Source organism: Lathyrus oleraceus, chromosome 4 (assembly GCF_024323335.1).
Source record: "Lathyrus oleraceus cultivar Zhongwan6 chromosome 4, CAAS_Psat_ZW6_1.0, whole genome shotgun sequence".
Classification (NCBI taxonomy): domain Eukaryota; kingdom Viridiplantae; phylum Streptophyta; class Magnoliopsida; order Fabales; family Fabaceae; genus Lathyrus; species Lathyrus oleraceus.
The window spans coordinates 43950873-43978221 of NC_066582.1; the positions used below are offsets into that span (position 1 = coordinate 43950873).

General features: G+C 34.8%; 2 protein-coding genes across 2 annotated transcripts; one reads left to right on the top strand and one right to left on the bottom strand.

Moving 5' to 3' along the window:
- The first annotated feature begins 7711 nt into the window (after positions 1-7711).
- Positions 7712-8339, top strand: LOC127135911 (uncharacterized). Its single transcript, XM_051062535.1, has 3 exons — positions 7712-7730; positions 7837-7970; positions 8037-8339. The coding sequence occupies exons 1-3, from the start codon at positions 7712-7714 to the stop codon at positions 8337-8339; spliced, it is 456 nt and encodes a 151-aa protein (XP_050918492.1).
- A 9409-nt stretch (positions 8340-17748) lies between these two features.
- On the bottom strand, positions 17749-19256 carry LOC127138762 (diacylglycerol O-acyltransferase 3). The gene is made up of 2 exons (XM_051065273.1): positions 18856-19256; positions 17749-18538 (listed from the first exon to the last, which is right to left on the bottom strand). Exons 1-2 carry the CDS (start codon positions 19168-19170, stop codon positions 17837-17839), a joined length of 1017 nt encoding a protein of 338 aa, XP_050921230.1. The 5' UTR covers positions 19171-19256; the 3' UTR covers positions 17749-17836.
- Between the last annotated feature and the right edge of the window lie 8093 nt (positions 19257-27349).

Sequence of the window (27349 nt, forward strand, 5' to 3'; positions counted from 1 at the left end):
GATTTGACCTCCAATGGCTTCGAATGTGCTCCACGACTCACTTCTAGTGTTGTAAATCGTACTCACCAGTCTCCGATCGCAGAACTCCTAAAAAAGTCCAAAGTCTGCTTTTTATAGCCATCAAATCGTACAAGAACGCGTTAGAAGTAGTCCAGAAAAGGGCTCATCGCGCGTAATAAATTGCATCGCACGCGCGATGATGCGTTGGCTGCTCTTCCACGCGCGCGATACCGCGTGATACCACTTTTATTCCAGTGGCTTCCTCACTTTTGCTTCTTTCTCAGTCAAATTTCTCTAAGTCCCCAATTCTTCATACTTGGTCATTTTTGCTCTATTCTTTGGCTATTATTCATCAAATTTGATCATCTTCAACTTGTTTTTATTTGTTTCTTTGATTGAAAACATGTAATGACCGAGTGTCATCACAATCCTAAACTTGAACTGTTGCTTATCCTCAAGTAACTCTCCTGCACTGCAAATGCCAAACAAAAAAACAAGTTGCGACAATAACAAGTGAACATCACCATATGAAATTTGTTTTACCTGACCACCATTCTAGATTCTAACTGCAATGCGGAAAATTCAGAAAGCATCCTAAATCTTTGACAAATACTCAACATGTCTCTTATCTCATCATGACTCACTCAATTGATAGGGTAGTCTCTCAATCAACACTCAAAATAGTTTATACTGAGTTTGATCATTTTCTAATAGAATTCTTCAAAGAAATCAAAACACACACACTTGAGGGCTTTTTTCGGTTGTAACGTGGCTTATGTTCGAGTATGACATATTTTGGGAAGAGTAGGTTTAAATCAATTCTTTTCCCGATTAACGGTACTAAAGATATCGCTATTGTGGTCCTCAATATTCATTTTGTATTCTTTTTATCTTTTTTTTAAGAAGTTATTTTTAACTTCTTATTTTCTCAAATTTAAACATTACTCACTTCTTATTTTCTCAAAAAATTAGACCAAACTTAAACCTTGCTCACTTCCAAGAGAAACCTCAAACTTATTTTTTTTCATACAACTTCAAAACTAAAAATTTCTACCTAACTCTAAAGAGAGGTTGAAAAGATGTAATCTTTCAAGTCATATGGCTGATAAATATGGCTAAGTCATCGAAAGAAGGGTTAAGCTCAAAGTGGTTAGCAAAGGACTTGACCTATTACTACATGGTGATTTTAAAAAGGCTCAGAGTTCATAGCAAACAACTGCCTCTATGTGTGTAAATCAAACCAAAAAATTGAATCGAAAATAGTTCAAACCTGATAAAGCAATAATGTATGGATGCACTCAATGAAAGGAATAGAGAATACTATAAATAATTTGCCTCAAGCCTTACTAGTTGAAGTATCTGAAGGTTGAGTACAAGTCTGTCAATTCCTTTTTCATCCTTTACTTTCAATTTATAAGTCATTTTCCTGATGATAAAGTTTCATCTGATGGTGCTTTTGGTTCATTTGTTCAATGCTTAAGTTGCATTTTTTGTAAATCTGAAAGAAATAGCAGTAGCAAACTCATTCATTAAAGACAAACATGATTAAAATTATACAATGAGGAAGAGTACTTATACGTGCTATTACTTTTCGTTGGGCATACATTAGAAAAAAAAACTTCTAGGAATTTAAAACTTGCTACATGTCTTTTCACATGTTATCACTGCTAAAAAGATCATGCATGTCATTTATAGTGTTGTTGAAATCATTATTTTATCGGGTCCATTATGCTCTCATGTTCTCTCTTCTTATTTCTTGCTCTTGATCTTGATTTCTAAAATAATTCTCCATTTCTTCGGCACTTGCAAAACGTGCTCTAAAACTTTGGGCAGACATGTGGTCTTCTTGTTGGTTGTAGAAGTCTTTGAATACTAGTGCGAATCTTGGGGGTTCAACATACAAGGTGGGTGAAACTTCTATTATCCACCTTGTTACTCCCATTGCACGAGCTTTTATCCTTCTCTGAAATTCTGATGCTTGTTGATTTTCTTGAACTTGCGCTGCTTGCTGCTGCACCTGAGGTTGGTGGAATTCTTTTTTGCTTCCAACTTGGTTATCCTCTTGATCTTGTTAAGTAGCTCCTGTTGGGTTATAGGTGCTTTTGGACCTATCATCTCGTCATTAGGTAGGTGGGTACACCGGCTCTACTGCACAATTAATTAATAACACACAAATGCCCACAAGCTCGTTGTGCAACATTAGCCATATTTTTTTTTACATTTTCAGAAATTATACCCTACATTAATAGGCTCACCCCTTAAAAGAGCCAAAAGTCCTAAGCACTGCTTCACAATAAATTGTGACTAATTAGAAGCGGCTTCTAGAGTTTGCACAAAAAATGAGGCCCATGCCCTAAGAATTTGGAAAAATTAAGAGGTTCTAAGCCGCAACGCTAAGCCACACTCAATCACCCATTCATCTTCAGGTCTACAAAAAGCATCAAGCATTTCTTGGGCCATGGTTTCGTTTATAACATGATGCTCATTTCTATAAGTCCTAAGAGCACATACTGGAGGAGGTTGAAGATTCAAAATAGAATTAATAACACTATCAGAGTAGTCGATCTACTTACCTCACACATATGAAGTATAAGAGTCCACATCACTAAAAGCAACATTTGCATAAAACTCGAGGACAATGGTTTTGTAGGGTTTCTGAATTAAATCATTAAAACTTACCCATTATCACTGTTGCAACATTTCTACCACTTCTTCGAAACCCCTCAGATCATCGCATGAAAAAGCTCTTTCTCTCACGATATGGTAGTCCACAAACTTTAAATATTTTTCAACATCTGTTTCAGAAAGAAACTTCAAATTTGGAAAAGTTGGGGCATTTGGTGCGGGAGTAGCGCATGATGATGAACCTCTTTCAACTCTGCCTCTTTTTTGACCCATTATGCCTGCAATAACACATAAAAATAACAACTGCACAGAGAAAATATTGAGTAGAAGACAGTGATTAGAAGAGATTTAGGGGTAAGAGATATTACAAAAAAGGGTTGTGAGGATAAGAGATTTGAAAATCTCTATTTATAGGAAAATTTCCGTTCTCATCGCGCGCGTCATGTGTCCATCACGTGTGCGATGCTAACGGTTCTTCCAACGTATCTATTACGTGCGTCATGCAACTATCACACACGATACTTACGGATCCCATATTCTCCAACGTCTCTATCATGCATGTTATGAAGCCATCGCGCGTGCGATATAGGCATGTCACGCGTGCGATAGGCTGCGTGACTTTTCCAGGGGATTTCCTTTTTTTCCTTTCTTCTTTTCCTTTTGCCTGTCTCTTCTCTACTTTATTTTTCACCTACGTTCTTTTCTTTTTAGATAACATACAAAACTCGACATGTTTTAATAAAATAAAATCAAATCAAAATTTTAAAAAAACACTTATTGATGGGTTGCCTTCCACCCAACACTTCTTTACCGTCATTAGCTTGACGATCCATGCCTAAGACACGTCAGACGCAAGGGATACCCTCACGTCGAATAATTATCCTTTATTCCTTCCTTTGTCGTCCTTGATACATATGTCTTCAATCTGGTAACATGTTTCCAGATCATCTACATACAATGTCCATTCATAAGCATTAAACACTACTTTTTCATTATTGAACTTCAAGCTAAGTTCGTCTGTTTCCAAATCTATTAACATTTTATCAGTCTCCAAGAATGGGTGTCCGAGAATAACTGAACCACCTGTGTCTCCCTTCATATATACTACCATAAAATCTGCAGGAAATACTAGACCGTCGACATGTACGAACACATCTTGTAAAACACCATGATGATGAGTAACAGATAAATCAACTAGGGTGAGAGTTATATTACTATGTATGATCTCTCCCAAATTTAAATCTTTCGCCTTTTTAAGATGCAATAAATTGATACTTGGCCTTAAATCACAGAGAGCATGTGGGATCTCTACCCTATCAATAGTGCAAGAGATGGTAAACTTACCCGAATCCTTCAGTTTTGTTGGCATTGTTTGGAGCAATGGCGTATCACATTTCTCAATCATATTTATCTGCTCTTTATCCAACTCCTGCTTTGTAAGAGTTAATAACACCTTCATAAATTTAGCAAATTTTGTCATTAGCTCTAAAACTTCATGAAAAGAAATACTTACTTGAAGCTTGGTTAACATCTCTTTAAACCTGGTAAACAACCCTACCACATCTCCCTGTTGTGGTTTCTTTTTAATGAATAAATATGGCAGTTTTACGTAATCATGTAACTCTGGGTTATGGTCATTAAGAATTTGTTTCGTAGTCCTTCTCCAAGGGGAGTCTTTATCTATTAATTTCTCAACGATGACCCCCTTCTCAACTTGATCACTATGGTTTTCACTCTCCTCTTTCTCAGACCATATTTTGTCCTCTTCAATCAAGACCCCTTCCACTACTTCATCCCCACCTATGTTGGTGATTACCTCAAAACCTGCTTCTAAAGCCTGGCATGTCTCATATTTAGGATTATCCATATTGTTACCTATAGATCCTCCACTAGAACTAGGTAAAGCCGCAATTTGCCGAGATAGATGACCAATTCGCATCCCCAAATTTTTTATATATGCATCATGGTTCTTTCTCATTGTTTCATGTTGTTTATTTACCTGTTCAAAACTACTATGAGTGGTCTGGCTAAATGTTTTAAGGGTCTCATTAAGGGGTGAAGGTTTACTTTGGGTTGGAGCCTATTCATTTTGATGAACACCCCGATTAGTACTTGTATTCTGATTATTGCTCCATCTGAAGTTTGGGTGATCCTTCCATCCGGGATTGTAGGTGTTAGAATACAAATTATTGCTCTGGAAATTTGCAAATTGAGCTTCTTCACTTGACCCTTCCAAATAGCACATTCCATTTGCATGTCCCTCTCCATAGAAATCACAATTCAGTGCTTGTGCCTGACTCACGTTAGCTTGAATCAAGTTATTTTCGGCTAGCTTTTTACTCAATAATTCAATTTGAGGTAAAATTGTAGTATGAGTGTCAATAGCTAACATACCTTTTGGTGTGCATGCAGTTTTAGTTTTCACTGATCTTTCACTCTTTGAACGATATTCATTTAAGCGCATCTTTTAAATTAAGTCTTTAACAAGTGGTTATGTCATATTTTTTATTGTGCCTCCCAAGGAATCATCTAGAAACATGTGTGTTTGACCATTGATACCTTTAATAAAATTATGCATTTGCTTCATGTTATTCATGTTATGATTTGGGCACCTACATAATAAATTTTTAAACCTTTCCAATGAGTCATACAACGATTCAGTTTGTTGTTGCTCAAAGTTGGTGATTCCAACTTTTCGTTCAGCAAATTGAGTGGTGGTGAAAAATCTCTCAAAGAATTTTCCCTCCAGCTCTTTCCATGTCCGTATAGTTCCATTTGGAAGGAAAAGCAACCAATCTTTAGTTATTCCAATTAGCGAGAAACTAAACAACCTCAACTTGACTTGGTCTTCAATGACATCAATTGGCCTGCACATTGAGGTTGTTTCGTAGAAGCGAGCAAGGTGCTCCCACGGGTCTCGAGTTGCGTTCCTGTCGAACGAATTATCTCTCAAATATGAAAGCATAAATTTTTTATGTCAAAGTTAGCGGGGTTTGCCGGTACAAACCCTCTAGAAATTTTTCCTTCATCAGTTCTTTTATAGTAGTCCCACATAGAGGGTGGTGGCGGTACGTATTCCATGATGATTTCCTCTTTGGAGTCTGAAGAGACCAGTGAATTGTCTTCTACTAACGTCCTTTGAGTTAGAGTCACTTCTCTAAACGTTCTCCTGATGGCACATGCAATCCTTTCAATTTCGGGATCAAGCGGTGTCTATTTTGATCCTGAGTTGCACATATACAAACAAGAAGACCTCAGTAGCACTATAATTAAACAAGCACTGCCTTGTTGAAATTATCAATAGTCCCCAACAACGACGCCAAAAACTTGATGACTTCTCAACAAGTGTATCGATAATGTCGCAGTAATAAAAAGAGTATAGAATCCGCATGGGCTACTATTTAATAGAGTAATAGTTGTGCAAGTATAAAATATAGTAATTGGTGGTGGTGGTGGTGGTGGGGGGGGGGGGGGGGGGTCAAATTTGAAGTTAAAAATAAAAGAAGTGTTATGACAATTTAGAGAAAATGGTCAAATTTTTCCTAGAATCCCCTATTTCTCCCATGTTGACGTCTAATGAATTACATAAATCAAACGTCGTTATATTTCCACAACGAGTTAACAAGACCATTATACTTAACCCCTTGGTGTATAACTTACTGATTCCTACTAGAAGTGTCTTATCCTTATTCAACCGGCGTAAGTGAAATCATACGATGATACAATACGTTAACTCTAAGGCCATTACTCGAGGTCTCATATCCTTATTCAACCAACGTAAGTACGATAATTTCTCTAGATCAGACGCATAAGCTAAGGGTTATTATTCTCTATACGCCCGTAATCACATTAACATAGTATCTCAAATAATATGCTTTAAGTAAAATAAGCAATTAAATAGAAATATAACTAAGATAGTTCATGCAACATCAAATTAAACATATGCCCAGCAGGTTCGAAACAGGTTCATTAGACAAAACCTAACCTAAAAGTGTTTAGCTACTCATACTGATAAAATTATAAAATCAATTGATAAGAATAAGATTGCATAAGAATTCCTTGAAGATCCTCCAATGGCTTTGAATGCGCTCCAAAACTCACTTCCAGTGTTGTAAATCATACAATCCAATCTCCAATCACAAAACCCCTAAAAAGTCCAAATTCTACCTTTTTGTAGCCATCAAATCCTACCACAACGTGTCAGAAATTTCCCAGGAAAAAGGCCCATCACGCACGCAATTGACTGCATCGCGTGTGCAATGTTGTGCTGACTGTTATTCCACTCACGCGATACCACTTTTCTTCTTATTTATAACACGCAAGATAACGCGTGATGCAACACGTAATTATTCCAGTGACTTGCTCAATTTTTCTCCTTTTTCAGCCAAATTTCTCTAAGTCCCAAATTCTTCATACTTGGTAATTTTTGCTCCGTTCTTTGGCCATTAGTCATCAAATTTGATCATCTTCGATTTGTTTCTCTTTGTTTCTTCGACAGAAAACATGCAATGACCGAGTGCCATCAGGTGAACACACTGAAAATCCAATTTTGTTCTTTCTATATTTTAGAGATGTATATTCAAACGCATCCAACACACAGAAAAATGTGTTGCAAGTGAGACACGCCTTATTTATGCCAAAAACTAATTCGGAGATGTATCTTTGGAATAATCTTTGAATTCCATTGATGATATATTTATTTACTGAGCTAGTTTATTTAACGACTAAGTGATAATATCTGAGAAGAATCTCCAGAATAACCATTGGATGTCATTAATGATGTATTTAGTTAATTGAGCTAGTTTATTTAACAACTCTTTGACATTTCCGAAGATGCATCTTTGGAAATGTAAAAGTGAGAAATTGAATATAACACCACTTTGCATGTTCTTCTTTTGCATAATCAAACACCAATGTTCTCTCATAACCCTTAAAAAATCTTTTATTTTCAATCAACTTTTGCACTCCAAAAATAACATTATTGTGTTTATCACATCAAAAAGAGCAAAAGAAGCTGAAATTTAAGGTAATGTACATGTATTTCTTTCTTCATTGCTTGCATTAATCTGGTTTCAACTGTGTAAAAATGAACGTTATGTCTAGAGGTGCATTTCCGGAGTAGGTTGCATGTTATTTGAATATGCATATATAGATTGTTTTAAAATTTGAATTTCAATATTAAATATGTTTTTCTGTTATGCTTGATGTTAGGCATGGTGCAATATGATATTTTCCCCAAAGCTATTGTGTATATGAATGTTAAACTGGATGAAATGGAGGATGATGTCGAAGATTATGCTAAATCGGTTGATATCGAGGTGGATGTTAAATTAATTGTTGTCGAGGTAGATGTTTATGAATAATTCACAACTAAACATGTGTTCAATAATCATGAACATATACTCCAATAGATCCGCATGGAGGTCACCAAATTTGGGTTCAAGATTGTAATTGGGAGGCCTGATAATGGTTCTGATATAAGACATGCATTTGTGACAATGAGATACGAAAAAAGTGGCAAGTACACAAAACCTACTCTAAAGTTAAAACGGGATGACACCATAATGAGAAAATGTGGGTGTCCTTTTAAGGTATGTGGATATCGTAAGGCGAATAGTGCATGGAAATTTAATGTGGTTTCTGGTAAACATAATCATGACTTTTGTTACAAGTTAGCCGACCATCCATTTGTATGTCTCTTTAATCCTGAGTAAAAGGAACTTGTTTTTGACATGACATTAAACATGGTGCAGCTGAAAAACATACTTGCAACTTTAAAATGGAAAAGACCTCAAAATGCTCAAATATCAAGCAAATATACAATGTTCATGTTGTAAACAAAAATGAGATAAGAGGACCACGAGTGGAAATACAACAACTGTTGAACCTTTTGAATAATGATCACTATATTTCTAGGTACAAAGTGTGTGATGATGGAGTCACCACTCAAGATATATTTTGAACTCATCATGATTTCATTAAGTTGTTCAATACATTTGCCACTAAGCTCATATTTCATTCAACATATAAGACTAGCAAGTGCAGACTTCCACTTTTGAAATTTTGTGTTACTTTTACGAAGATTACTTTTTCAGTGGTTTTGAATTTTTGAAAAGAGAAGAAGGGAATGTTACATGAGCTTTCGATATGTGTCAGAGTTTGTTGAAGGACCAAGAAAATAAGCCAACGATCATTGTCACCGATCGTGGAACCACACTGATGAATTTGGTTACAAATGTGTTTTCTATATCATATACATTACTTTGTATATATCACATAACCAAAAATACGAGAAACGGATTTAAACCTGTAGTGGGACCAAAAAACCAAGGATGAAGATTGGAAAATGGTCACAGGTGGTGTGGTATTGAAAAACATAATGGATGTCTGGGATGGTGTTATAAATTCTTCCATGGTGCTCATATTAGTAAACCATCTCCTTCGCCACCGTTACCAAAAATCATCCACATAAAAGAGATGTCACTTTTTATGCACAAATACATTTAGCAAATTGTAGATGTTAAGGGTTATAGTAACTGCAGTTATCGTGTTGTTTCAACATTGCTCGGTAAAGGAGAGGATAATTATACCCTTGTCTGCCAATAACTTCTAAAAGTGTTACAGACACATAAGGAATCATACACAACACTGTACGAGAAAAAAAGAACATTTTGATGCAATTTATATATCTTTTATTCCTTGTATTAGCGGTCTGACACTAGAGTCAAAATGGATGTTCTTCCCTAAAATGGATCATCTTATAGAAAGTACTTGTTGTGTATTGATCTTAAAAGATATGTTTTTTCAAAAATATTTTTTCCACTTCGGAGTGGCTTACCTCAAAATTCATCCGGACACATTATGTGTATCAGATGGCTTTAAAAATCTCTATGTTTTATTCAAGCTTATTTGAATCTGGGTTGTCATATTCCACATACATCACTGGAATGGACATCTCATTCCATAAAAGAAGTTGAAACGTAGTCTGGTAACTTTTTGGAAAAGATGAAAGACTTCACTAAATTGAGCGAGATTGAAAGAGAATCAAATCGGTAAAAGTCAAAGGCGAAACCATCCATATAAAATATTTAGACGGTGACACATATTTTGACGCATTTTAGTTTTTATCTTGCAATACATTTAGATGGTGACACTCGTTTTTTTGAATGCAATGTTGCCAATGATGTAATATGAATACAAATGTAATGTATATTCAACATTAATTATATAAATTTGGGTTTAGAACACTAACAAGAAAATATTCAATTTTAAAGCAAATATTTATTTTCCTACATATAAGGTTTTATATGAACAATAACAACTTGGGGAGGCTCAGGAGATGCATCTACGAACTCACCCAATTTTATTTCAAAAAATTACTTAACAAGGAATGATACGAAGATGCATCTTCGTAGCCATCAATTTTTTGGAAAACTAATGGTGTATCCGAAGATGCATCTCCAGAACATCATCTGCAACATGATTGAGTTTCTAAGATCCATATTAATCTAAAAATTGTATAAGTATGTGGTCTTTCATCTCATATTTTTAACAAAGTCACATCACACAATAATGAGCATATATTGACATGTCATATTTGTCTACTTCAACAGCACGAAACCCTCACTTGAATTTAGTGTCATAAAGTACACCTCTCATGTAGATCTGAAATCCATACTAGAGAATCTCATACAATACTCGGACAATCAAAATATTGTGAAGCTCGAGTATCGTTCACACTCGATTGACAACGAAGGAAAAATTCAGTTCAACAAATTTGAGCTGAAGACGAATGAAGATTTAAGGGCTACGTGGAGTACATTTATGAAACAAATGGTCCGGTTGAAGTGGATTCGGCGGTTGCAAGAACAACCAAAAATATTCTAATAATGTTGCATCGTCTTGATGAAATGTAATGTTTGATTTATACTAACGATTATCTATGTACTATTACATATTTTATGTTATTTATGTTTGTTATTGATTTGTGATTTGAGCTAACATAGAGTATTTCAGAGATACAACTTTGTAAAACTCACTGACTTTTAAAAATAATATAATTACGGAGATACATCTTCAGATACATTTTTTGACAACATGGGATAAATCTCTCACAAAAGCATTGAGTATTTGTAATATAAATACGTTCAGAGATGCATCGCACTCCATAAGATAAGATGTACAAGTAGTCCCTCATTTAATTACATATTTTATGAAGTGAAAAATAACATCACAATATATCAATAATATTTAAATTCATTTTGCTTTCCTCTTGAAAACATTATTGAATTCTTAATGATATATCAAAAGCTAAGTTATTTCTTTCCAATACACTCCTAAGTCGTTTCCTCCATCCCATATAATTTTTACATGAATAAATAAAAAGAAAAAATACATTTTTTATCAAAATATTCATTATCAAGAATATGAAAATAGTAATAATTAAAAAGTAGAACTGAAAAGAAAAAAAAATTGCATTGTAAATTAAAATGAATCATTTTTTATTTAAAATAACCCTATTTTTCAATTAAAATTCTAAAATAACCTATTTTTAAAAATATTTACAGAAATAACCACGTTTCATTAAGCATGTGTCAGTTGGACCGACACATCTATTTTTCATTGAACAGAGGCGCCAATGGTTTGGGCGCATGCATTGAAATATTGTATGCACTGGCCCACATGCAATGTCACATGCATGTGAAGACGCCACATGCAATGGCGCATGCAAGTAGCCATGTGTGTACGTCAATGCTCCACCAATCATCTAGTATATATACAACATGTCTCCCATAATTTTTCACACAACTTCTTACCCTCTCATTCCATTTTCCTTCAATCTCCTTCAATTTTCTTTAAAATGTTTGCATATTCATACTTGTGTCTATACATTCATAAGAGAAATGCCGATTTAATCTTTTCAGCAGTGCAACCTCCGATGAAGATCCGACTTTGGAATGTAGATACATTCGAACATCTTAACAGTACCTTGAACCGTTGGTTAGATGAAAACTTTGCAGATGGTGAAAGGATCAGAAGATTTCAATGGCTTGATACCATGTTCAACCAAAATGGAGAAGTTCATTTCTAGGTGGATATTAAAACTGACAGAGACGTTCACAAGATGATGTATACTCCTCACAAAATTGTTTTGATGGTTGTAATCACATAATTATGTTGTTTATGTGTTGTATTTGTTTGTGATGGTATTTTATTTGTTGTAGTTTCTTGTGTTGTTGTTTATGTGTTGTTTATGTGTTGTATTTGTTTGTGATGGTATTTCCTCACAAAATTATCATATGAAATGAATGATGTTTTTAATATAAAATAAAAAAGTTATAATTAAAATTATCTTGTTGTGCTTGTTCCAACACTGAGACAGTTAGTACGATTATGTTCGGGTTAGCGATATGAACTACATAATCTAACCATTTTGTTCGTCGTATCCATTTCAGTTCGAATACGGGTGCTGTTTGAACGGCCTTTTTTTATTTCTTCGCATTATTTCATTGTTCCATAGAATGTCCCCTTGATATGCAAGTCAATAATCCTCTTTTGCTACCACTGAAAAGCTAATTTTGTAAATATTGCAAAGGTTTATGACTTTGTAAATGTCGGATACTAAGTTGGAAGGATCCCGTCGAACCTTTGAATATGCCGATATGACATGGAAGCAGAGGATACGAAAGGCTTGAAACTTTCTGCAGTCGCACCAACCTCCATCTGGTTCCACTCGATAATGTCCCCTCGGTATGCCTTCATTGTGATCCATTGACTCAACAACACTGTACCAACCTTTAGTACGGTCAAACACTGTGACCACATATGTGTTAGCTTTGGTAGCTTCCTCTTTAATGAATTTCATTGAAGCATCACTAAACAACTGCCCAGATTGTAACACGGAACTCCATTTGAAACGTCTGATCTCAAATAGCGCCCCTTGCCAGAAATAGGTTGCTTGCACTAAAACGGTTATAGGTAGGTTTCAAATTCCTTTAAAGACAAAATTCATTGATTCCACAATATTTATTATCATGTGGCCCCATCGTTGACCGTTGTCATATGCCCTAGTCCACTTCTCCAATGGAATATTGTCGACCCACCTTACTACATATGCGTTTGAGAATCTGATGTCTTGCGGTAGTCTTTGAAAGAAGGTTCGGTTAATGCATACCCTACGTTGATAACTTTCTTCCGCAATGTTTTATCTTTGATCTCCTGTATGAAATTTTGAGCTATATGTCTAATGCATTAGGCATGCATCGAAGGAGGATCCTACCAGCCATTATCAATGTTTTGTAGGCACTCACTATTTAAGGGTGTCGGTCTGAGATCAAACATAAGTTAGGATGAGGAGAAACGTGCAATCGGAGATTTTTTAGGGAAAAAACTCCATCCCCAGCAGTCTCCCCTTCAACTAGGGCAAAGGCGATTGGAAAAATATTGTTGTTGGCATCTTGTGTCACTGCCATCAGTATCGTTCCTTTATATTTCCTGTACAATCATGTACCATCAATTTGTATAATAGGTTTACAAAAAGCAAAACCTTTGATGCATGGTTGATACGCCCAGAAGAGTCGGTGGAATATTTCATTACCAATAGCACAAGTCCCGTCTGGGGTATATGCCGACAACATTTCCAAATTGACAATAGTCCATGGAGCATAATATTTAAGAGTCACCAAGTATTTTGGAAGTTCTTTGTATGAATCCTCCCAATTGCCAAACACTTTTTCAACTTCCTTAGTCCTATCTATCCATGTCTTACTGTATGATGGAGTATAATTTTATTGTATAAAAATATGCGAGATTATTCTATTCATCTTTAACGATGGATTCTCGCTAATGACAAATAAAATTTCATCGCATATTAACTGAGAGTTGAGTTTGTAATGGTCTTGCATTAGGTTCGTGATTAAGCATGTGTGAACTGGACCCATATAACCTATCTCCCAAGAATCATTCCTCTTCCGGTAAGATGCTGACAACCGAAGCATGCATAGCTCATTTCGATAATAAATATTATACCTCATTGCATTAGTCCGATCAACCTTATAATCAGTTGATAATTCCATGTGATACTTTTTAATGGCTCTGACACAATCTTCTTTTGTGCGAAATTTGTCTCTTTCTTTCAATGATCCTTGAATTTGCACATAAGGATTGTAAAATATATCTAATGAAGGTTCATCTGTACCTAAATTCAAGCTTGTCATGTTTTGAGATGTACAATATACATGACTAGTTGGTAATGGATCTTCTTCATCTTCATCATTCACCATTTCATTAAACAATAACTCAGCTTCTTCTTCTTCGTCGTCAACAACATCGACTTCAGCTTGTTCATCGTCATCAGTTTCATAAAACACTTATGATAAATCAACGAACTGAGACACTTAATTTTGTTGTGTTAATATATATAACTCTATATCATTGTATCTAGATTGTTCATGACTGATAAACATATGCTGAACATTGTCATCATCTCGAGTCTTTAACTGATAAAACTTTACTTGGTTGTCTGCAAAAAAGACTGGATTTCTGTAGATGATTTATCTCACCTGACTACACTAAAAATTCTTTTTTATTCTTTGTTTCAAATGTGAAAAATTTGATCGTCTATTTATTATAAGCTGGGTTACTTCTGTGTTGCGAAAATAAAAACCGAATACGTGACACTCAAATATTTCACCATCGGTATGGACATTGATCATGTAATGTGGTGTTGAAGATATTTTTTTAAGATGTAAGTTTAGTGTTTGATGGTGAGTGCATTGATCACGTTTTAGCATGCAGTTAAATATGGTAGATGGTGAAGGCAACACATGCAAAATACAAGGCAAGTGCACTTATCACGTATCAACTTTTTTAAGAATCTGCCTTGATTCCTGCATGCAGGAGATAAGACAAGGCTTGCGCCCTTGCCAATGGCGCCTGCAAGATTCCTCTGCCCTAACAAGACAACGCATGCGCCCGCATGATTCTCTGTAAGATTCCTCTGCCCTAACAAGACAAGGCATGCGCTCTTACCAATGACGCATGTTCAAATGCATAAACCCACTCATGCACCCTTACCAATGGCGCATACTCACATGCATGCAAAAATATAAGGCATGCGCCCTTACCGATGGCGCCTTCACATACATCACATGCAAAATACATTCTCCCGTGAATGCAACTTACCATCAAACTTACACTCAACTTACTTTCAAGTTACTTTCTCATCTATAAATACTATAACACTCAATATCTTTACAATACTCATCCTCTCTGCAACACTCAACATCTTTGCAACACTCATCCTCTCTGCAAAACTCAACTTATCTGCAACACTCTACATATTTGCAATAATATGTCTCTATTGACCATGGGTGATGAACATCGAGGAACAATCGATAATATTGCGATATTTGTATGTTATTACTTAATTTATATTATTTAGTACTCATTCTTATTTCCTAACAAAATGTCTCTATTGTTTATTACTTATTCTTACTTATTTCTTAATTATGTTTTATTAGGACCCAAAGAGATTTCGATGTCGTGTACATGAATATGTACCACACGATCCTTTTATAGAACCATATCTTCGAGGATGCGGTTTTGGTAATCTACTCAACATAATCTCATACTCAGTTGACTATAGATTTATTCTTGCTTTGTTAGAAAGATGGAGACCCGAGACCCACACATTTCACCTTCCTTTCGGTGAGTGTACTATCACACTTGAGGACGTCTACATGTTGTTAGTTCTACCTATCGATGGTAAGACCGTAAATGGTAGAGTTAACCAAAACAACTATATATGCAAGGAATTGTTGGGTGCCTCTTTGCGTGAAGATACAACTATGAGACATACTTCGGGTCAACCTAGGGGTCAAGGTATTAATTTAAAATACCGTGAACAATATTATTCAAGTATAACATTAAACGAAGAATCTACCGAGTATGAAAAAATAATTAAAGCTCGGTGTTATATTATGATTCTATTTGGTAATTTTTTATTTCCTGAAAGTACTGGTAATACGGTAAATATTATGTATTTGTCGTTGTTACAAAACATAAATAAAATAGGCACATATAGTTGGGGTTCAGATGTTTTGTCTCATCTATATAGTTCGTTGTGTAAAAATGGCCAAAAAAATACTTGAGCATTTTATTCTTGCGCATATTTGCTACAAACATGAGGTTGGTCAAGACTGTCGTCACTCGCTCCGGTCAACAAGAAGCCATTCACATTCCCCTATGCAACAAAGTAAATTTATATTAAATCTTCTAATTTATTAGAATTTATAATCTTTTTGATCTAGGTGATCAATTAAGGGATGAACTATAATAGGTGTCTCAAACACGTTATAGTAGTCTATCGCAATCTTTTAGACCACATTGGACCAGATGATGTATTACTACTAAACAACTTTACATTTGATTTAAAAAAACTATTCAATTACATATCCTCTAATATGTCAAATTCTTATATAGTTTATCTAGAGGCCGTATATGGGTCTTGATCATCAGGTTAACCATGATTATGATGATGCAGTTTGGACAACAAAAACACCAATCATCTGATTCACTACTGTGGAGATGCACCAGAGTGACCATGTAAAACTGCAGTTCGGCATGCAACAACAAATTACAGGACCTCCGACGTGTTTAGGAGATTAGCATCAACAAAGAGTCGATGACCAATGGGATTATTCCAATTGGAGAGGCTTCACAAAAGAGATGTGTCGTCATTGGAGGAATCGACGACAACACATCTTAAACGAACCAGTCATACATGGTGCCAGACCAACTCAACATTATATGGCATGGTTTAGGTCGGTTACAATGTCATACTTTATGTATGAGTCAATGTATTTGATTGATCCACGTCAACGAAGACCCAACAACAAATCCCCGCACAACAATGTCAACCCACCCAAACCCAACGACCAACCTCACACCATCACCCTACCATATACACCCAATCTTGCAACCAATTCATATCACACACCCAAACTCAAAACCAGGAATCAAACCCTAACCACCAACAATCATACGCAACCACTACAACAAATCTATAGCCCGGATGATTCACAGGATTCAACTTCATGCCATCGTAGCCCCACTGATGAACACCCAAACATCTCATCGCCATAACACTCAACCATTGTTTGACTTTAGTACACCACATGAACCATTGCTTTGTTTCAAAAACGATTCAATGTCATAATTCGGGCAACCATACCGTCCAAAAACCACTCAACCACAACGACCCAACTACGACAACATGGACACTGAACTCAATTAAGGAAGCGTAGTTGGCGACAATCCCCCCAACTATTAAAGAGAAATGATGACAAATCTATCAAATACCACTGAACCTTCCACCGGACCTTCACATCAGCCACCATTGCATCATATCAACACTCAAAGACCCCAAACACCGCACAGAAATCGTGGGAGACCTCGAAGAGAGACTAACGCACATGAATGCGGAACAGGGGGACATTTCAATCAGACAGCTCATTAATTTTTGTCAATTGTTATGTATTTTAACTTTATATTATAATATTAATCATTATTTTTGATTACGTTTTAATTTAATTATTTATAAATATAAAATTAAAAATTAAAAAATTAAAAATATATAGAGAGAGAGGATGTACCACATGCATTGACATATAAGTGTATGCATGCGCCAATATAACTAGACATAAAATAGTATATGCATGCATGTTCATTAGAAAATTAGATGCGCATGCTTAATGAAATAATCCATAAATATTTTGAAAGAGAGATTATTTTAGAATTTTAATTGAAAAATATGATTATTTAAAAAAAAAACTTTTTTGAGATTTATTTTTTGAAAACGGATAGGTTAATTTAGCTCTTCCTTTGGTTGGGGCTTTTTTTTCTTGGCTTTTCCTCTTTGTTTGGGTGCAACAAACAAAAACAACAACCAGGCCAGCAATAGGAACACCACCAATTATCTAGCCAAATAGTGATATGAGTGAACCTGCATAATACATCTTTCAAAATAATTACAAAAACAAAACTAGACTGAAGAGAATGACATTATAAGTTCACATTCTGTACATAAGGTAATAAACCCAAGTGCAAGTTGTACAAGAGGAATAAAAACCAGAATGCATGATAACTAATATTTATTCAAAATGAAGTTTATGTACAATCAACACATTGATACAGCTTTTTTTCACTAAGATTATGTTGAAGCAGCCATACTCATGCCATTGTGATTCTCCCCTAAAAATCTAGCCACAATAGTATCAACATCCTCCAAACCAACTCCAATACATAGAGGGTTACTAGGAACCTTAACAGAATCATCAACTCCATGAACCATGCCATGATCCACAGAATTCTGAATTCTCACATTAGGACCACTTTTACACTTCCCCATACACTTGCACCCAACAACAGACCCAACACCTTCAACTCCCACCACCTTCTCAAACTCTTGCATCAATGCAGCAGCCCCTAATTTCTTGCATTTGTTACCCATGCAAACCTCAATTCTCTTCTGAGCAGCAGGGATAACCACATTACTCTCTTTTTTAAACCCAACAACAACAGAAGCATCATTTGTAGAGCATAAATCCATGACATGATGATGTGGAGTGGAAGTTTCAACATCAATAATGGTCTGCAATTTTAAACCATCCACTGGCTTTGTAGCAACATCGACGCCAACACCTCTGAAGGTGTTCATGTCAACCACTTTATCACAGTCGCTATCACTCGACTCGGAGGACGAAGATGACGATGAAGATTCAGATTTATCACAAGTTTTCATCTTGGAGGGTTTAAGTTTAGCCTTTTTCTTCTCTTGTTTCATTTTTTTCTTCATTTCCTTCTTCTCTGCTCTAATTTTCTCTAGCTCTCTAAGTAATTCCTCACCACCATCCTGTATTCATTCAAGTTACCAAAACATCAATTCAATTATTGCCTTTATAGTTACCATCTTCGTCATAATAATCTGTGGTAAAAAAGGAAAAAACCCTACAAAAATAAAATTAAAAAAACAGATTTTTAAATAAAAGAAAAGTTGTCATAACTATTAAAAAAACCATCTTCATCATTAGAATTTGTGGTATAAAAGGAAAAAAAAAACTAAAAAAACAAAATAAAAAACAGATTTTTAAATCAAAGCAAAAAGGATTAATTCAGAACATGAAACATGTAAAATTTAGATACAGATAAATAGAATTTAAAAAAAAGTACCGTGATGAGGTTTTGTTGAAGATGATCGAAGAGATTAGGTTGATTTGGATCAGAAGCAAACCCTAATTGAGGGAAAGATGAAACGTTTTCAGATAATCGTTTGAGCAATTTCAACTTCTTCTTGTTGCTTTTAACAGGTCCTCTGTTCATCAAGTCCTGGTAATACTGCAAGTGACCCTCGTCACGGAAATCAGTCCCCATCGACATTCTCACTCTACCGACGTCTCTCCGTGGAACCACGCCACGGCGATTGGCGTTACATCCAGCGCCGGAGATGCAGGTTAACTGACGGAGAACAGTGCCGGAAACCTCCATGTCTGACGGTGGCGGTGAGTGTGGTTGAAGTTGAAACTTGAAAGAGGTTTTTTTCTATTCCTTTTTGTTATCGGTGGTTGTTATTATCTGTGTTATCGAAATCGTCTTTTTGAAATATAATAACTACGTGGCGATTTTTGAGTGGATGCTGATGACGTGGCGAGGGGTTTGCGTTTGAATATGGCGGGCGTGTGGCAGATTTCGGTATTCGCGTGGCGGGGTTACGAATTGGTTTGATATCTGCCGTTCGTGGAAGTTTAGATGCATCGTGTGGTTGCGAGGAAGGACAAGTGGCGACACGTGTAAGGCTTTTGTTGACGTGTCGAAACAAAGGTATATGTAGAAGAAAACGCGTCTCATATTTGGAAATACATGAGTATTTATTTATTTATTTATTTATTTATAGAAAGCTAATTAAAAACTTGTGTTAAATTTTTTAAATAGTATTAGTATTTGTGACTAATGATGATGTGTGCAAGGAGCTAATCGATTTAATTATAGTGCGAGCAAGTACAAAATAATTAAATCCAAAATAAATAATTTTGAGTAAATTTGCATTTTGACACCGAACATCGGTTGAATTTAGAATACGAGAGTCATGCGATTGAATTTATGCAATTTTATGTTGGATCTGATTTTTTATAAAGAGATTAGTTAATATTTATTTTTAGTGTTAAAAAATTTATATCGATTATTCATCACCATCTTTCATTTATATTACTTTATAAATGATTGAAATAAAAGTCAAATATTTTGTAACATCTAACGTTTCAGATTAATTGACGGTGTAAATTCTTTTTAAACAGTAAATGTATTTCAATTAAGTTTTTATATAAAATAGAAAAGATCTAAATTTTTAAAAAATTTATTTAATTAAAATGGTTAGGTCATAGACCAAAAAAAGTTTTTTAAACATGTTAGATCAGATTACTATAAACTAAAATTGAAATATAATATTTTATATAGTCTGATTTTATAAAACGTCAAATTAAATAAAACATTAAGTTTAAGTTTAGTGATATTAACAAACTTATAAAGTAAGTTGGTTATTTTTCGTAAGTTTTCCCGAACAAATAATTTCTCAAAACTATTTTTTAATCAAGCAAGCTTGATGAAATTCATTTATCAATTAAAATTCAATACACAGAGGAATGAAATTAAAAGTACTACGCATAAATCAAGAATTGACCGCTTTTGCTAACAAGTGGACAACAAAATTCGCTTGGCGCTTAACAAACTTTACCTCATAGTTGAGAATATATTGTAATAAATTCTTAATTGATCTAATAATGATACTAAATTCAGAGTTTCCACCAATGTCGATATGAGTAACATGAACCACCATTTGAGAGTCACTTTCAAAAGTCACATAATCCAATTGCATCTGGATGGTTGTTTGGACCGTTTCTTTTAAGACCATAACTTATGTGTCTATGATCAAGAAAGAACCAAAATCTCACAAAGTGCCACCCATAATGAATCTACCCAATTAGTCTCTAACACACTAACCTTTGTTTGTAGTTCCTCTTTGTCTATTGAAACCCGCATCCACATTGCATTTTACCCATCCTTCATTTGGCGGGCTCCAGCTAATTTGGACGGGTTGGGCATCATAATCACCCCTATGACTATCTTGAGCTTTAAACCAATCATGTCAAGTATGATATGCTTGCATGCCTAACTTTGACGCCTCTTCTCTATCATTATTCCAAATCGCATTATTTTTATCATTCCAAAGCATCCAAATCAAAACTGCAAGCCTACTTGAATTTCTCATATCCTCTCTAATACAAATATCAATAATAAGGGTCTTTGCATCACTAAAATTTTGTAAACGAGGTTCAATAGTATAATACAAACATGCTGCCCTCCAACTTTGATTAGTAGTTCCACACCCAAAAAATACATGCCACTCGTCCTCCCCGGTGTTCTCACAGAATTGACAATTTAGAGTACACTTAACAAAATGTTGATGGAGCTTTTTCTGAGTTGGAAGGAAACCCCTATAAATCCTCCACAACAAATGTTTGGCTCTAGGTGGTGCTTTAATGTTCCATAAGCTTCCCCAATGTCCCTACTCTCTACAGATTAACCGATTAGTTTGGTCACTCCTCAACAACCGATAGGCATATTTGACACTATAAACTTCATTTTGTTCTTCTTTCCAAAACGTACTATCTTCGAACATGTCTTCCACAAGCGGTATCTTAAGGATATCGTTGGTCACATCATGGATAAACATATCTCTTATCTTTTGAACATCTCATTGTTTAAAATTTGGCAACATAATATTATTAACAGAAATATCGTACACACATTTCCCTTGAGGACCTCCCAAGCAACCTTCTTCAACCCCCCTCAGCCATAACACATTCATAACCTTAATCCTACTCCTATCCTCTATACTCCACCTACAACAAAGGGTTAAGGCTTTCCTAGCTTTTTATCCACACAAAACTCAGGTTGTTACCAAGATTAACTTCAAGAAAAGAGGACCTAGGATAATAACTAACAAACAAACTTTTAGTTAGTTAGTTAGTTTATTTATACATGAATTGGATTGCTTGTTTAATACATGTTTAAAGGACATTGAAGTTTAAGTAGACTAACATGCTAATCAGGAATTTAAAGAAGGCATACCCGGGGCTTAAAAATTGGGGAGTACTCATCCCACCATATAAGATGCTTCCACACCACGGTGAAAAGTCACAACTACCCCTTGAATTCGAAGATGCATCTCCAGATGCATCCTTTTCACACACACGTTAGATCAAATTGTTGAGACACCCTTATTTTGTTAAAATTTAGTCCGGAGATACATCTCCGTATACACATTAGGGTGAGTCCGGAGATGCATCCCCGTAACAATCCTTAATTCAATATTAAGTAAGTGTTTTCGAGATGCATCTTTGGAATATGTCATGTTAGGTCAAACCGGAAACAGTGGCACAATAATGGAAAAATAACATTAAAAAAAACTTATATCGATAACCGTTAACGTTAACATAAATTTAACATTATATTTCATTACAAACAGGTGGCTCAGGATGTTGCAACATCCTTATAACATCTTTGGTTGATCTTGCAATCGTCGCATCCACTTCAATCAGACTCTTTGTTGAGTAACAATAAAATATACTCCACATAACCTTTAAATCCTCATTTGTCTCCTGTTCAAGCATGGTGAACCAAATATTCCCTTCATTGTTAATCAAGGATGAACAATACTCGAACTTGACAACTCTAATTTTCCAGATATCGTAGGATAGTATTCAATATGGGCTTCAAAACGACGAGAAGTATGTCCTCCGAGACCCTAAATTAAAGTGAGGGATTTGCACGTTGAAATACACAAATGCATGATGAAGATATGTATTCATTCTAGTTTTTCTAAAGAAAATGGAATGAGAGTCCCTATTTATGCAAGTTTTAGATCAATTTGAACCTTAGAAACCATTCATTTCATCATGACATATTTCAGATATGCATATCAGAACATAACCTTTTTTTTACAAGATAAGTGTGTTTACAAGAGATGCACGTCCGTAAAATCCCTTGTTTTGTCTTTTTTACAATTAAAATTGGATATGTCCGAAGATGCGTTTTCAGATTCACCTAGAACATTTTTTATATAGAACTACTATAATATACAGTGCATAATTTAGAAATAGAGAAATTGTCCAGTAATTGTTCAAAATTTACCCCTAAATTCTATAACACTAAAGTAGAATAGACATTCATATGTCACAATTGTATCGAGATTACATCATTGATAACATTACATAAAAAAATGAGTTACATTGTTAGATTAAAACTAAAATGTATTAAAACACGTATCACTACCTAAATTTATTGGTGGTTCCTTCTTTGACCTTTTCTTATTTGATTCTATTTTAATATCGTTCAACTTGGAAATACTCTTAGACCTTTGTGTATTGGTGAAGCCCCTCACTTTCGTGGCTCACTATGTTTTCTTTTACATTCATGTCGATCCTCCCCTCCCTAGTCGAGTTAGGTACTCGAAATGTTGGTCTAAGCTTCACTTTAACCAGTTTGTTTTCTCCTAATGTACCAAGCTAAATTCTCTTTCTCTAGATGAGGTGACAATGAAAGAGGAAATGCGATCATGGTTTTATACGTTTGGCTATGAATACGGGTTCGACCCTGGTGAGGTACCTTTTTCTGATGTGAGGAATATGAGAATTGATACTCATGTTATCTTGAGTGAAATTGATTTTGAGGAGAGGAAGGAAATCTTTGGTGAGAGAAAAGTCTTAATGCTTTTTTTTAAGATGTGTGATTTCACTTTGCAAATAGCATGGATAAAATAAGAAAGTTGAACGTGTTTTACAACTTTGCCTATGCTCAAGGTATTCAGGTTATGGCGAATACTAGGATTTCTTTTTCTGCCCCCGCTCTTGATCCCCACTAAAAAATAGACCTTTTATCATACTATACTACAACGGTTTGACTGCCAACCATGGTAATACCTCATTTATGGACGCACTTTATTTATTTATATCTACGAAAATACATTGCACTACGCTTAAACTAATAAACCGTGATTATACATTAATGGAGTGACAAGGTTTGAATCACATCTCCAACAACTTTCTACTTTTTTGTTACAATTATTGTTGTCCTTATAATTATAATATATAAATTAAAATTAAAATATATATCATCACGGTTGTTAATGTCAACCATTATGAAAGTTATTATATTTCATCACGGTTTTTGAATACAACCCTGGTGAAATTGTTTACTCTTATATAATATAAGTGAATTAACTCTCGCTTCTTGACAGTATCGTTATATCTATCACAACAAAATCCTAGTACACATTTTATCTCTTCTTCTTCGTCATTAGCTTCTGATTCATACATAAATGTATTCTTCTTCTTTCTTGTTCTTTCTTTTTCTTGTATGTATTTTTATGTTTCACATGATTTTTTCTTGTTCGAGAGTTTATGTTTTTTTTATTGTATGTTGTTGTTGTTATTGTTTTATGTTGTTATTTTCTTGTTCCGATTTAAGATCATTCTCTCAACATGAATAGTGAGAGCAACAAACTTATCCACGAGATTCAGGTTACAAAAGAGGTTATTGATATGATGGAGTTATGGTTAAACAAAGTCAATGAAAATGAATATGTTAGGGATCACATTACTGTTGTTGAACTGTATGATGGAACAGGCTATAAAAATATTTGTTTCAAGAATCTTAACCCTGAAAAGATGAAGAAGGTATAAGCTATTAAGAATGACCTAATGAATTTGGATGTAATTGGTTCTGAATCAGATGAAGACCTTCAGAGCTGCACGAATTCAACTAGGCGTGAAGATTGAAGGCCTTTGTTATGTTTTACATGATTTGTTGTAGGTTATTATTGTTGTTGCTTGTTATGATAACAATGTATTGCTAGTTATTGTTGCTTGTTATGTTACAATGTTAATGCTAGTTATATTATGGTTGTTGTTGCTTGTTATGTTACAGTGTACTACTTATTTATGTTATAGTGCACTGTTATTTAGGTTAATAATATACTGCCGGTTATTGTTGTTTGTTATGTTACAATGTTAATTCTATTTTGTGTTTTCAAAACAGGTTAACATTAAGAAAGTTGTTTATATTTCGAAATCTGGTTCAAGAGAACTCATAATATGAGTGTGGTTCATAAATGGTTTGTTTTGCTATAGAGAAACAATACAAGAAGTATGAAGCAATTTTGGAAGCTTCATCCGCCTTGTACTTTTTCTTCATAACAATACAAAGTAGATAAACTTCAGATCATTTCACGAATCTTTTCAATAAAAGGTATGTTGTTGTTGTGTTTATTATAATGTATGTAGATTGTTTGTTTGACCCACCCTTCAATGAACATGCATTTATTTAAAGTGATTTAGAAACTAATAATTAGAAAATTAAGTTATATTTAAAATGCAACTTAGATTCAAACATGTTTTTCGAATTGCATCAATCTCGTAATTCATCTATATCGATCTTTAACACGTAGAACTTGGTTTATTACCTCATGTTCTTCAAAGCAACGGTTCGTTCTCTATAAATTTATATTGCAAAACATCAAATTCATTGATAAATTGGATCATCTTCATCATTGTCATCATAATAATCTTCACCATTGATTAAAATAATGATGATGATATCGACGATGATGATCCTGAATTAGTCAAAATATTGATGCTTTGCAAAATAAACTAGGAATAAATCGTTGCTTTGAAGAATTTGGGGCATTGAACCAAATACTAAGATTTAAGAAGCAAGAGACGAATTACGTTATGAATGCAATTTGAAAAACAGTGGTTCATTTAAGTTGTTTTTCAAGAATAATTTAGTTTTTCAAATTAGTATCTTCTACATTATTTTTAATGGTTGTATATGTTTAATGAGGTGTGAGGAAAAATAATCAATTTACATATTTTATAATAAGCTCAGTTACTTTTCACAACGATTATCTTTTGTAACCGTGGTGAAATATTAATTATATTCCAAATAAATTGTTGTTGTTGTTGGGGTTCAAACCTATAACCTACATATATATCACAATGGTTGTTTAGTCTAATCGTGTGATAGATAGCGTACCACCTAGCTTATAACCATGACCATATGCCCGTTGTAGAAACCACCATATATAGAATCACACGCTACCTAACAAAGGACGTGCAACTATCATTATATGTGTTTCGCAAGTGTCATTACATGTGTTTTTTGTAGTAGTGGCTTCAACCCCTTCTCCTACCCCGGATGTACAAATTCGACTCTTGTGCTCAAGGGGGGTCTTCTTGAGGAAGCCATAACCATTTTGATAGTGGGGTAACTAACTCCGTCTCCGATTTTGACCAAAAGGGCTCGAGAAGTGGAACAACAATCTCCTCAGATTGAATGTTCTCCAAAATGGATTCGGGTTGCTCAGGATGACGCTTCTTGAGAGGTGACTCCTTTCATAAAGATACTGTATATTTTTCTCTTCCTGACTTCCACTCACTCATAAGGAGGAGGATTCTATTGTCTCAATGTTGTATTTATCGTTCGTCCAAAATCTCCCTGAGGGGGATAAGATGGAAATGGCTTTTGAGCTCGCTCACATCATGTTCAAAGCTGCTTCTATTTTTATCTCTTATTTCTACTGTATGGGGTGATGTCTTGGACTCAGGTAGTCCCTTAAAAAAGTTGGATAATCTGAAAGGGAAGGTCGAAGCCATGGAGCTAAAGTGCATTAATCTTCAGGAGAAGCTAGTTGTACTGCAGGAAGAAGTTAACGATGCTAACTCTTTGCGAGAGGTTGAGAAAGTAAATGCATTCCCTTCTATCCTGGTGGCTCACGTGACTAAACTTAAGGGTTACCTCCGGGATGCAAAAATTCTTAGAAGCATATCAATTAATTAGACTAAGTGAAATAATACATGATAACACCGAAGACTTGATTGCTTCTAATACCAGTCAATCACAAGACTAAGTGGAAAGTACCTAAATCATTCTAAAAGTGCTTCTTCTTTTATTGAACCATATCCAACCATTTAATGTAAGAGTCATCCTTAGTTGGAGAAGATGAACATGATACTTTATTTTTGAATAAACTAAAATCAAAGGGTTCATCCATGAATACTAAGGGCTCATAAGATGGGTAGCTAGGAAAGAAATGTCTCAGCACATGGTATTTCTTAATATGTATAGGAAAGGTACCCATGAAAGCAAAAATGGTATCTGAAATAGAGTAGGGAATCAATGGATAACCGTACCCGACATTTCTTCTACCATCTTCCACGGGAGGTTCAGGGATGTAAGCACGATCGTTGATGAATAGAGGTTCTTCAATGATAGCAGATAAGGGAGCACGTGGAGCAAGGCTAATTTTGGGAGCCATTATTGATTTTCAAGTTTGGAAAGAAATGTGATGGAAAAGATTACAGAAATCCCTGAAATCTCTCTAGGGTTTCTTTTTCAGAGAAGGAAACGGTGAAAGATAAAAACTGAGAAAGAAATGTTTAAATAACCAAATAGGAGAAAATATATCAGTTTTTCCCTCCAATAATTTTTGGAAACATGGCACATGCAGGTCGACAGTTGACACCAAGAGGTTATAGAGAAACATGAAAAAATAAGAAATTAAATGAATTTTTTTCATTTATGTTATTGGTGCATTAAGTTATGGTTTGGC